At 37.4% G+C, this 14,181-nt stretch overlaps 2 protein-coding genes across 3 annotated transcripts in view; one reads left to right on the forward strand and one right to left on the reverse strand.

The window, feature by feature from the left end:
- The window catches only part of LOC124261035 (copper-transporting ATPase 1-like), a 62,417-nt gene that overhangs the window by 38,808 nt on the left and 9,428 nt on the right, over positions 1-14,181 (reverse strand). The window contains 1 exon segment of the mRNA XM_046695355.1: positions 7,395-7,517. Within this exon segment, the coding sequence (XP_046551311.1) occupies positions 7,395-7,517 (123 nt within the window).
- LOC124261036 (GDP-Man:Man(3)GlcNAc(2)-PP-Dol alpha-1,2-mannosyltransferase-like) overlaps positions 232-14,181 on the forward strand; it is a 37,194-nt gene continuing 23,244 nt past the window's right edge. Inside the window, exon 1 of one of the 2 annotated variants that reach the window (XM_046695358.1) lies at positions 232-385. The gene's annotated coding sequence lies outside the window, so the exon portion shown is untranslated. Of the gene's footprint in view, positions 386-12,394; positions 12,478-14,181 lie in introns of those variants that run through there. The other variant, XM_046695359.1, reaches the window with a different exon arrangement.

Below are 14,181 nucleotides of genomic sequence, written 5' to 3' on the forward strand. Positions count from 1 at the left end.
ACATATACAGACATCAAAATCAATAAAACTTCAAAACATCTTAAATCATTCTTGAACTTTTACTTGCCAAAAAAACACAATAAATAGAAATTCATCACATGTTTTATCAATGGTACAAAGAGGTTAAGAGCCTCATGATAGCTCAGCTCAAACAGCATGTACAGCCCACCTCCAATAACTGGTCAAAGGTGAACTGGTTATTCTGGCATGAAATGGACAAGCTAGCAAACCCAAGCTACTGGTGACACTGTTTGTCCATGTGATCACTGCACAAACAAGCACTGGGGTCTATAATCTGTTTGGTGATGAAGTGATATGCCTTGCTGTCAGCTGATGTAATGAGAGTCACAGTCGAGGTGAACAAGCACACCGCTGGATTGTGCAGGTAAGAACAGTACATGTTTGAGATGTTAAATGAACATGGGCATGAAATGTACATTTATTACATTGACAGTATATATTATGTTTCAGATCACTTGTGTATTTGTAAGTAAAATATGCTTCACACATTCTACCCATGTGGGGAATCGAACCCGGTCTTCGGGGTGATGAGGGGACGCTTTAACCGCTAGACTACCCCACCCCCATACACACACACACCCACCCACCCACCCCCCCTACAGTGAGTGACTAAAAGATAAACTGTCACCAGAAACAGCATTTTAGCAGAATTATTTTTATTGTTTTAAAGACATAATCCCAGGGAGTTATATATATATATATATATAAATATATTGAACATCCTTGAAGCCTGTCACTACCCAATGTTATTGATAACATGTGAGCAAATACAAAACATTATCTGGTGTCCTTCATGCCTGATATTGACTATCTGTCACATCTTTCACAGGTGCTCAATGTCAAACAAATATTGGAGAATCTACAGTTATTCGACTGTTCATGTGAGACTGACACATTGAATTCAACCAATAGTCTCAAGGTTGAGTGTAGTAACACGTTATATTTGGGATTACACTGTCTCAGAAAAGTACAGATTTTAGTACCGGGATTCAAACCCACACCTGGGTTGAGTCCCATCCAGGATTTGAACTTACGCCCTCAGAGTCAGGCAACTAATCGCCAGCACACAAAGTCAGCCGCCTAACCCACGCAGCTACCGCGGCTTCCACTTTGTGTGCTGGCAATTAGGTGCCTGACTCGGAGAGTGTGAGTCCTAATCCCGGATGGGACTCAACCCAATACAAGTACTAGAATCTGTACTTTAATGAGATAGATTAGATAGATAGATAGATAGATAGATAGATAGATAGATAGATAGATAGATAGATAGATAGATACTATAAGTTAGATAGATAGATAGATAATCTTTATTTCCTTCGAAGTCGAAGATACAGCAGGTTGTAACATAGGTTATATATATATATGTATTTACAGGTTACAGAGGGTGATAATCAAAATTAGAATAGGCATTTTAGTTGATGTAGCCAGGGTTTTACAGAGCTTGCGATTAGTTTTATACATTTAAACCACATTTCTTGTTCAAGCTCTTGAGCATATACATTTGGTAGACCACCGAGCATAAATGACGGAGACAAATAGGTCTTTATCATTCCATAAACTGACTGCTGGCAAAAGTCCTGCCTATTCATGCTAGACAATGGATGAATGAGGTTCCCACACAACGCAGGACTGAAACAGATTATGCTATACCATGTCCTGGGACAGTGTAATGATACTATCTCTCACCAGTAGGTTTGTTATCCACACACATGGTGCAACAATTAACACTTGTCAAGTAGGGAGCCTTGTTCATCATCACCCTGGCACACTGTATCACCATGTACGAAATGCTCCTAGAGTTTGGTACATCCCTACCCATTTGCATTTAGCATCACTGACAGTTAGTTACAAAAGAGTGAGTGAGTGAGCTTAGTTTTAGGCCACTTTTAGCAATATTCCAGCAATATCACGGTGGGAGACACAAGAAATGGGCTTCACACATTGTACCTATGTGGGGAATCAAACCTGGGTCTTTGGCGTGACGAGCGAAAGCTTTAGTTTAACCACTAGGCTACTCCACCGCCCCTAGTTACAAAAAAACAACAATATAGAAGGTATAACTTCCTTAGGTTGCATCTAGAAGCTGGTATGATGAAGAGGAACACTTTTTATGGAGAGACAACGTCTTGTTGCAGTAGATGCGACGTTTCGGTGTAGATCTGAACACCGTTATCATTGTTAATGGTGTTAGGATCTACACCGATGCATCGCATCTACTGCAACAAGAAGTTGTCTATCCAAAAGTGTTCCTCATCAATATAGACAGGGGTTCACTCAGATGAAATGCTTTCACCAAAATGTAAAACTGTCTTCAAATCATCTGTATTTCAGCTGATACATAATTAATATATTTATTACAATTTATGATTGACATTTAAGGTCATAATGATTAATTGACATATAATTTTTACTCATTATTATGCAAAGATTAAAGATATGCATATGCATGCTCATTTATTATATGAGAAATCTGTGTCAGAAATCTCATTAACTGTTAGAGGTTTAAATACTGTTGAGTGGGCCAACATAGAAGATATATATCTTCACACCTGGCACATCCAACCATTATACCTACACTGCATTGCCATTACACGATATTACATAGACATGTCATTTGATGAGATGCAATACATGTATTTTACTTTTGACACTTCTCTTGTCTCAATTTGACATGTACACATAATAAGATATTAATTAAGTCACTTCCAACCAAGCCCTGCACGTCACTGCTGACGTAAACAGACAGACTTTTTAGCTGTTCATGATTTCCTGGTTTGGTATTTCCTAAAGACCACAGTGACAGAAATATTGTCATGTCACAAACGAAGTTCAGCACAGATATAAGGCATAATATCAATTGTTCTTAACAATTCCAATGTTCCACTAATAGTTCCAGGGAGACATGAACCTGTACTGTCAACATCATCATAGTAAAGACTTGAACTAGCCAATTGTCATTACAAGCCAAGATATCAGGAAAAGTATCACATCTGTTGCAGGGATTTACAGGACGAATTCCTGTGTCCTATACTCATAAAAATTGACAATGGACGCAACAAAATTTATTAGCTCGTCCACAGGGTCGCAGAAAAAGTCCAAATACTTTTTGTAAAAATTCCAATCAAGTGACAGTACTACTACTGCTACTAGCTGGGTTATGGTATTATGTGCAATTTAATTACTATAACAATGTGTGATCATGATACACAATACAATAACAGTAACTGAACTACAACAAATTTACAACATAGTATTAATAATGATATTTAAGTGTCAGAGTGGCACCCCCATTTTGTATTCCAGGACCCCTGAAAATTAAGAGTATGAGTCCCAGGGACCCTCAAATTTAGGACTCAAGGTAAATCCCTGCTGTTGTAAAGTGACCCATGGCGCTCTCAAAATATTACCATAGGGGAATGCTTCATAAAATCAAACACAAGTTACAGTTGTTTCAGACATCAAGCATCAGTGAAGAAACTCAGCTCAAACAGCAAGAAGCTGAAACCTTTCTCATAAAAATGACTAATTAATTTCAAACACCTTCTGTGCTGCTGTTCCACGTAAAAGAACAGGGTGTGACTATTGAGAGAACTTCACCACTGCCCATCTGTACCTTTAATCTCGTCTATGTTTCCTGGCATTGTTTAACATGTTGGCTGAGTCGGACAAGTTCTCTGTTTCCTAGATTCTCCAGAATGCTGTGAAATAATTCTCTGATAACAAGTGATGACCATGATCTAGACGGATAGTTGGGTGTCTCTGTCAATACTCCACCAGTGTTACAGTCCTGAAATTACCTCGATATCAAAGTCTTCCAACCTCATGTATGTTTTGACCCTGAGCATATTTATGTCATTAATAATTTTTATCTAATTGATTACCTGCGATTTGCTATTATTATTGAGTAAAACAAACACCTGATAAACTGGTTCAGTGCCCTTGGGCAATCCTGAATTTTTTCTAATTTCAAACCATGGGTTCAAAGAAAGCAAGCTGAAATGTAATACAAAAGGTGAGTTATTATTATTGTCTATTTTGTGTATGCTTTATGCAGGTACACAGCTTGTCTTCAGTTTATCACGACCTCAGTATATCATGTTTGGGTGTATATATCATCCAGGAGATAACAAGATCTAGGCAAATAAGCTTGGGCTATCCAAAGGCGATGTACCGTATCAACCACATTTTTAAAGCTCAAGAAGTTTCTGAAAACAGAAATATACCCTTTCTATGCAGTATTTTCAGTAAACTATGTGTAATATACACAAAAGTAGAGTCATTTAAATATTTTCATGTGAAGTCATAATGATAATTTACAGATTGGTCTTAAAGTAGGTCTTGTGGTGCTTATTACAGGAAATATGGTACATGTATCTGAACTGCCCTTGATGACAATGAACCAAGCATGACAGTGTTCTCTGGTAAATGCTGTGTCATCTGAAAACTAGGGTTAGATAACAGATTCTTGGGACCAAACTGTTTTCCTTACTTTGTTGTGGGTGTCACACAACCAGGTAACGATCAGCCTATTAGACAAAATACATCTTTTGAAAAATAGAAACATACAACTTTATGGATGACAACTTCTTGTTTATTGCATATACAATACTACAACCAAATGCTGTACCAGTTGTTATTCAATTACATCTTGTTGTTAATGTTAATCTGCTGTTTGTCAAAACATACTATGTATATACTTCTCATCATTTGGTTGTAGTCACTTTCAGCTTGATAACGGTGTAAGAATCTTCATCAAAACATCACTCTATGCAATAGACAAGAAGTTGTCATCCATAAAGTTGTGTTTCAGTTTTTGACTCACCAGCTTCTAGAATGCCGATCAAACAACTAAAAATAGATCTTTTATCTTTTGATTGCGTGTTGACTGTTTGTCATTTTGGTTTGAATCTATGAGTAGATTTTTTAATGGCTTCGTAGGACAGAATTAGGAAAACGCTATGGAAATGCCCATAGTTCTGAGTAGAGGAACTAGTCAAAATATAAAACAACACACATACATTTACCACAGCTGGGATGGAGTCTGCCCAGAACCCATATTCATGGGTCCAAAATCCCATACCCAGGGAGAGAAACCTTTCAAAATTTCCCACTAGACCACTGGACCAGTGAGTGGACGATAATTAGTGCTCCTGTCTGTACTTGACTGGTCCAAAATAACATTCGTAGATTTACTTAACTATCAGTATAAATTCACTGGCCACCAGGACCACTGCAAACATATCATTTAATGGTCCTGATGATGTTTTTCTAGCCACGGACCACAGGACCAGCATTAATTTTGCACACTGCATACCTGCCCTGAGTATGTTTCTTGGTTGTGGCACTGCAGCAGAGACAAGAAAAGTCCCCTAAAAGGGCAAGGATGGAATCTACACTTTGATATAATCACGTTCTGTGTCTAATTTGAAACAATATGAAACCAATGCCTAAAGAATTCAGTGTAAAACAAACAAATAACAAAGAATGGTATTCCATCATGAATCGTCAAATATAATGAACTAGGTTTTCATATCAATACCAGTGATTGCAAGGTAATGACAGTAAACCTCAGAATGGCAGCACAATCACACTGGCAGTATATAATGGATGTTCAAGTAAAACAGATTTCAGTCACAAGTCAATTTGAAACACGCAAACTGTAGACTTTATGGCTGTTGACTGATTGCATTAAATAAGAAACAAGGGAATCTAAAGCATGGTATAATGTTATCACAATATCTAAATATTAAATTTCATCAATAAAGATAGTCTATCATTTTGAGATTCCTACAACTTACTTCTCCAATAAAGATAAACCACTATGCAGCAGTACTACCAGGAGCCCTGTTTGTCTTTTCACATCTCTGTTATGCCAATGACCCTGTGTCAAGCATCTAAGATAGTATGTGCCAGATGTGACACATTTCAACAGATTAATTTCAAAGTGACTTGAAACAGCGTTTTAGTTGGAATTTTGAAAAAGATCTATTCATTGCCTCAAAAATACCAAATAGTAAATAATATTCTATAGTAGCAATACTTCCACTTGATCAAACCAAGGCAACACCTTATGTAGAAGCCAGTCTGCAATGGCAAAGTTTTCACACCTATATGACATGAGCAAGTGATTGCATATCCTGGTGTCTTGTTATGACTATCATTGTATCAAGAAAATTGGAAAGAGGACATCCAATGCCAGGTCTTACATCCAATTAAAATCTGTAAATGTTGTTATTCTCCTCGATTCATCATGATAGATGCCACATGTCACACACACACTGATATAGGTGATTGTACATGTATGGGCAGAAGAGTTACCTCCCTTTGGTAAAGTCTTGCATTTCATTTCATTTGGACAACATGTAGACATAAATTAATTGCAACAACTTCTTGAGAGTTTATGAAGATGTTTCAGAGCTACTTTCACTTGGTGAATGTTGAATCATATTCCATTCCAGTCCATATATTCCATTGGAACTGTTTATCACTACCCTGATTATTTGAGAATGTCAATTGTAGCCGATTGTCAACGAACCACATACCTTCTCATTTTATTTCAAATGTTATGGATGAAAGGGCTTGCAGTAAACAACCACTTATAACGAACAGATGTTGTCGTGGTCCCATATCAAGGACACAGAGGGGACCGAGATTCACACAATGGGCATCCTTTATGTTCAGGCAGGTAAATGTTTCAAGGTTGTATGGCTGCAGAGTAGAAGTTTATTACATCACTGATTTTTTTAAATTGATGTCTCACTTGAAACTGTTACTGTCTGACTGCTGACAACGTGGGCTTCTGTCAATATGAAGGGGAGCTATGTGCTTGTATGGGTGTATGTGTATGTGTGTGTGTGTGTGTGAGAGTGTGTGTGTGCGTGCGTGTGCGTGCATGCGCGTGCGTGCGTGTGTATGCATATCATTCTTTAAACATTTGGGTCATGACAAGGCACCACTGACATTCCTGCTGTGAACATTGATATTTTTTTTACACAAGATGCACACAATTCCAATTCATACTGCAGCCATGGAGTGTGACAGTGGAACATCTCCTTGACTACATATAAACATGATAAATAAGTGATCTGTCTAGAGTGCTTTATGACCCTCCAAGTATTTGTATTTGTCCATTGTTCAAGTGAAGAAAAACGCACAAATACGAAGAGCTAAAATCATTCTTTCTCGGGTGTAACTTAAGGTGGTTGTAGTTGGCAGTCGAGGGGATCAGATGGTCCAGATCAGTGACTTGGCTCATTGCTTGCCACTTATAACACTAATCACTGGTTCGTCTGGACCAGAAGTGATGATGTACAGGCGACTGTGATATACCTGGAATGTTGCTGAGGACAGTATTTTAAAAACAACTCTCTTACCTTGATTTCCAGTACGCCCTTCACCTTGGCAATGTTGTTTTCGATGGTTTTGACACATGACTGGCATGTCATGCCCTCTATCGACACCACCACGGTTCGATCCATTTCCTCACTGGCCACTTTCTGTAAAATATACACACAGTATTCATCACACAACACACAGATACAGAGAGACTGGGTTAGGTCTCACTTTAATTCTTTAAACTGCAGAATATTTATGTAATGTGCAATGATGACAGTGAAAGCTTTGTTTGAAACACACATGTGTTATGGGTGCCCTATACTACGGTTCAACTTGACAATCCATAACTCAGAGCTCCAGATACGATTTAGCTCATGTGGGTACTGTACCCACTGTATTTTTTTGGAGTGGGTATTATGAATGTTGAGTGGGTATTTCATTTTCCGTTACCTACTGCTTTCAAATATGTGCGTATTTCAGTCATTTTACTTACCTAAGTATTATGTCATTGAGTAAGTTTACTAAGCAGGTATGTCCTGCCTCATGTCATACCTAATCAAAACCAACTGAAATGTAATGCAAATAATTTCATTAAAAAATCAGTCATGCTATACTGACAGTAAAACACTAGTCCTATACTAACAGTACAACTTGATAGCAATCGATGTCTTTTTCATTACGCAAGCGATTTTTATAAATATATTCTGTACGCATTTGTTTTAAACTTTTTGCGTATCTAACATTTTAAATGCGTAATTGGTACACAACAATTGTTTTCAATGTGTAATTGGAAATTTTCTATGCGTATTTTACCCGTATACACAGCTAATCTGGGCCTCTGATAACTTCTTGTGTGTTTCACACATTTGTTTACATAATGAAAGATCAACGTTAATAGGGAATATGAGCATCTACCTATTACCATCTCAAAATTTTAGTTTCATTGACATTGGAACTAACATGATCTTGAATGCAGTGGTATCCTTGATCAGTTTTGTCAGAACCCAATGAGCTTATAATGACAAGATAGGGTATTGAAATACAGCTATACATATTGTCCATGTTGTAGATCAGTGCCTCTGAACTTCATAGAAACAAAGGTTAGTACACTAATCAACTAGGAACACTAAATAAAGACGTAAAATTACAATTACAATCTGAAAAATATACTGACAGTAACAAATAAAGCCATGAGAACAGCTGATAAATACAATACAATTGGGTAAAATACAGTACAGAGGAATCCCGCTTATACAGACCCCCGACATCTGGAAACCTCTCATGCCGGATGTATGTGACATGAATTATGTAGTACACAAAATGCTTTTGACTTGAAACTTTCATAAGTTCATAATGAATAAATATATCATAAATGTCATACTTTGACTTATTAAAAGTATTTTTACTATAGGAGTGAGTGAGTATGGTTTTACGCCACAATATCCCAGCAATATTCCAGCAGGGGACACCAGAAATACGCTTTACACATTGTACACATGTGGGGAATCAAACCCGGGTCTTCGGGGTGAGAAGCGAACGCTTTAACCATTAGGCCACTCCACTGCCCCTTCACTAACAGGAACAGCAGGGCCTAGATTTTCGAAGCTCTCTTAGTGCTGAGATAGTCATAAGTCAATGTTAATGAATGGTGCTTGCGACTATCTTAGCGCTAAGAGAGCTTCGAAAATCTAGGCCCAGAACCAAAGGGAAATCTCAGCATAGCTACAGATAACTTTTCGGGTCATTGAGTTATGTACTCGCTTGTGTTCATCTCAATTGGGTAACCAAATAAACTGTACTCACCTCACTCAAACTCAATTGGGTATTTTCCATTAATTTAAAAAATATAATAAAGTTTAAATGTTAGTGTTTGTGATTTGATCTGTAATATGAGAAATGATAAGAAAGACTGCAAGTTGTCAAGTTCATGCCCTAAAATAGAACCTCTCAATATACATCAGTTATTTTATCTATCCACCGGTACGCAAGCTACGATTGGACATTTTTGCGTGTAGGCATGTAAGATCACATTTAGTGAGTATTTACAAAACTTCAAGAGTACTTGTACGCAATAGACATAATAGGAATTGAGTTTTCACATAAATATTTGTGTAATTTACGCAGATACGCAGCTTATCTGTACCTCTGTCTCAGTGATTACTGGTCACGCTGCGGTATAAGTCAAAAGATATCTTGGCAAAACAATAAACGCTTATATTTATATAGTTATATGTATGAATTCACTGAAGGGATTGATGGTAGTATTTGGCAGAGCATTATACTGTAATAATATTTTGTGTACAGACAGTTCCTGTTTTCTGTGCATCCATGTACATAATTTTCAAAAAATTTGATAGATTTCTGTTTGCTGTTTAACACAACACTAAGCAATATACCTGCCATATGACAGTGGGCTGTAAATAATTAAGTCTGGACCAGACAACCCAGTGATTAACATCATGAGCATCAGTTTATACAACTGGGATATGATGACATGCTGATTACCTGTTTCTTACAACAAGCATGGCATGCTGAAGACCAATTGTAACCTGCATTTTGATGGGTCTTATATTGGTAGTGATTCAGGTATCTGGAAATTCAGACAATAATTTACAGTAACAGAGAAAATGTGTCTAAGTGTGGTTAAAATGTAACTATGAAACATTATTAATATAATTAATTCAAAGAATATTTATTCCCATTCAGCCTGGTTTATCTAACAATGATGAGTGGGTAAAGACTAACAAGGAATGTCATCTGGCTCATGAACACTCAGCTTGCTTCAGTTGTAGCAGCTGGAGTGAGTGAGTGAGTGAGAGAGAGAAAGAGAGAGAGAGACAGTGAGACAGTGAGTGAGTGAGTGAGTGAGTGAGTGATGTTTCATAAACTACAATACAGGTATTTGGGGTCTAATCTGTCCTCACACAACTACCAACTCATTCTATTATCTACTCACAAATACCTACTAAACATGGCCTACCTTCCAAGTCATGTTGGTGTGCACTGTCATTGAAATAAACACACAAACATGTTACGCAATTCCCCATTGTATTGCTGTGTAAAACAGCCTGGTCAGATCCTGTTGGAGGTAACAGCATCCTGTCTCTCCAGGAAAGTCTAATGACATGTAGGTCACCGTGACACATTCTACATCACACACAGCTAGCTGGGACTGAAACCCAATCTGCCGTACCAGCTATAAAACTAGGAGAGGGTTACCCACTGACACAGAACAAAACAAGTTTCGTCTCAAGGACTGTGTAATATGTTGAAGCACAAGAACACATAGCTGTTCACACATGAAATGTTTAAGGTCCTACGTAGTGGTGTTCCGATTAATTGAAATAATCGAAAATTGGTCGCAGTGACCAAACGACCAAGCAATTTTCTTCACATTTTCTCATAATCGAACTCAAACTGTTTTGGAATTACTGTTTTAGTGTTTGAAACACTTGAAAATGGAACATATCTTAGACGTTATCAGAGCCTGAAACATATTTAATTCTTAGAAAACTCACTTCACTTACTGAAAAGTCATGACTGAATATTTCTTGAAGATTCAGGTAAGCTAATGTTCAAGATACATTAAACATCACCTTAAAGTTGCAGTTTGCATCATTTTACATTGGATGTGAAATTTGTGCAGTTTCTAAATAAAACAAAACAACAACAGAGAACCACATTATAATTATCTGAAACAACAACCTGAATAGGAAAATCTGAAAAAGGATGCTAACCATTATTTTAATGAACCAATTATCAATTGTGAGATTTCAAGTTCAGTCAATTCCCAACACTAGTCCTACGTATGCTATGAAGCTGGTCAACAATATTGCACTTGTATATCACTTGTATTTACTAGTTGAGAATATCTTATGGTGTCAGATGCTTCATTCAGCCATGCATTCACTGATACACTGGTAAACGGAATGTCCCAAGTTTTGATGTGTTGGGTTTTGTATCATGTTGGTAATGTAATTTGCAAATAATTCAAATGACAATTGATATAAAATGTACTATCAGCTAAGACTCACTGTGGCACCTGTGCACATGAATGAAACTTTCATAAACTGTTTTAATCATATGCATATTCCACAAATTAGGCCAGAGGGGCTTCCAGATTTTTGGACCAAAAATTCATGTCTCCAGGTAAAAAAGCAACAAAACAAAACAAATCCAATTTCAAATATATACTCTTGTACTTCTCCAAAATATTGAGTATACAGGGTGAAAAGGGGGAGTGTGAAGAATATGGAGAGGAACAAGGAGTTAACTCCCTTTAGTTACAGACTTGGCATAATAATCATGATTGGTTATAAATTGATGTGCTATAAAGTTTTTACATTACTTTAAACAACTCAATCATATTGATAAATACAGAACATTTAATGTCATTAGAAAGTGGTATCATGAACAAAATATCACAAAAATATCAAGCATCGATGATTGATAGAACACACTGGCATGCTGATGACAAAAACAACAATGGAAATGCAGTGTAACTCAAAATATTAACATAGCATCTAAAAAATCCTATTATGAACAAACTACATGTATCACATCTTTATTTATACCCATTTAATCTCATGATAGAAAAACAGCCGTGTAATACAGCGAGCTTAGGTGAATTCCATATTGCACTCCGATTTCCGTATTGTACACTGATGGATCTACTTTTTCCAAAGTTCGGCAGTACTTGAATCCTTCCGTAAACATCTAAATTTAGGCATTATTTAGGTAATGGGTATTCCCTCTTAAATATGATCTATGAAAAGGACTTTTTGTGAGTCAAATATTATTCTGTTTTGTTTCTTTTGATCAAAACCTTGTACTTGAGTAATGACATCAGGCAGAGGAATGCGATCTCACCTGAACATGTGTAAAACGTCCCTTGGGTGGAGTGATACTTAGGTCATTGTAACCTTAATGTGAAAATGTCAGTAGTGATGTGTATATAAGAAAAGATCAGATTGTTAAATAGTGTATTAGGACCTTATGTATTGAATGAGAAGAAGTCGTGGCAGGAGAGTTTGACGAACGAGTTGTGTCTCTCCTAACATGACATCCTCCAGTCATGACAATGTTCTACATGTGTATTGTGTCACAGACATAACATCATAGGTAAGCTGATTATTACAGCATACAGTAACTTGAACATAGTGTGCAATACTGTGCAACCAATAACCAACGTGCGAAACTGAATGAGATGAACAGCCCTTTCCTCAAGCCATATTTCATCTAATATTTAGTAATAAGCACACCAGCAATTATTCTTTGAAAAAACTTTTAAACATGGAGGTGAGGAGAGGTGAGGTGAAATGGGGTTTATATTGCACTTAGGAATATTTCGCTTATATGACGACGTGCATGAGTGTGTATGTGTGGCTGCTTGTACTAGCCCAGACTGAAGTTGGTTTTATAGTGCTAGCTCACTGAGATACCATACCCCAGTCAAGCATGAATATCCCACTTTGTGGGGGACTACAAAACCAAGGGACTACAAAATCAATATCATACAAGCAGGGTCCAATTATTCTGGCGTCTTATGTAAGACTCGATGCTTACTGCTTTCTATGCTGCTTAATAACCATCATGTATTTGGAGGCCAGCACCTAACAGAGACCTGGCCGTTATTAGAGGAAATATGGCATTTACAACAGCCATCAACAAGTGACACTGAAAACCCAATCAAGCTGTTACCCAGATGCTTATAAATACATTCACAACAGAAAAAATATACATTAATACAGCCAAGTATCATACAAACAAAACGGATAGTATCAACATAATATGACCATTATAGATGTTGTGTTTACTATTTATCATTATAGATATATATGATACTGTTTATGTAGCATGGGTATTAGGCCTGAAAACCCTGTTACATAAATGTGGCTCACCAGAACTAGAGGTGAGGTGAGGTGAGGTGAGGCGAGGTGAAACTGGTTTTAACGTCGTGCTTGAGAATATTTCGCTCATATGACGACGTGCATGTGTGTGTATGTGTATGTGCGGTTCGATCCCTGACCACGTCATACCAAAAGACGTTAAAATATGGTACTTGTTGGTCCCTGCCTGGCGCTCGGCATTAATGGGTACAACAAGGGCTGGTCGGCTCGGAGTCAGTATAATGTGTCTGAGTAGGGTATTCATGCTTCACAACGGCATGGTATCTCAGTGGGCTAGCACTATAAAACCAGCTTAAGTCTGGGCTAGTACAAGCAGCCGCACATACACATACACACGCTTGCATGTCGTCATAAGAGCGAAATATTCTCAAGCACGACGTTAAAACCCAATTTCACCTCACCTCACCATAATCAAACCCACACAACTGAAACTGAAGAAATACTTACATGGGGGAAAAAACCTCTCTCCTAATTTCTTTTGATAAATATGAATTCTACAATGAAAGCAGATTAGCCCAGATGTGACAGACATCAATACCACAAACCATGCGTCGGCATGCACATACGCAGGCACTCCCACCAGGAAGACATGTAACTCTCAACACACAACCAGGATGTCAATATAACGTCCTGTACACCTGACTGATGACTGATGGCTTGTGTCAATATACACACATATTTCACACAGAACACTTGAGAGTTTCCTCCAGCTAGTTGAACGTAAAAACTGATTTTTATTGATTAATCATATTATCACTCACTACACTACAGCCTTATCTATGAAGGAAAATGGTTTTATCTTACTTTTATTGGAACCAGTAAAACTTGATAATATGTTTAACACTATGACGTAACCTGGTGACAAAACCGGGTTAACCCAATATTACAATAGTGTAATATGGCTAGTGTTGTACTC

The sequence above is a fragment of the Haliotis rubra genome, unplaced genomic scaffold (genome assembly GCF_003918875.1).
Source record: "Haliotis rubra isolate DU_JTF1 unplaced genomic scaffold, ASM391887v1 Scf786, whole genome shotgun sequence".
NCBI classification, from domain to species: Eukaryota; Metazoa; Mollusca; class Gastropoda; order Lepetellida; family Haliotidae; genus Haliotis; species Haliotis rubra.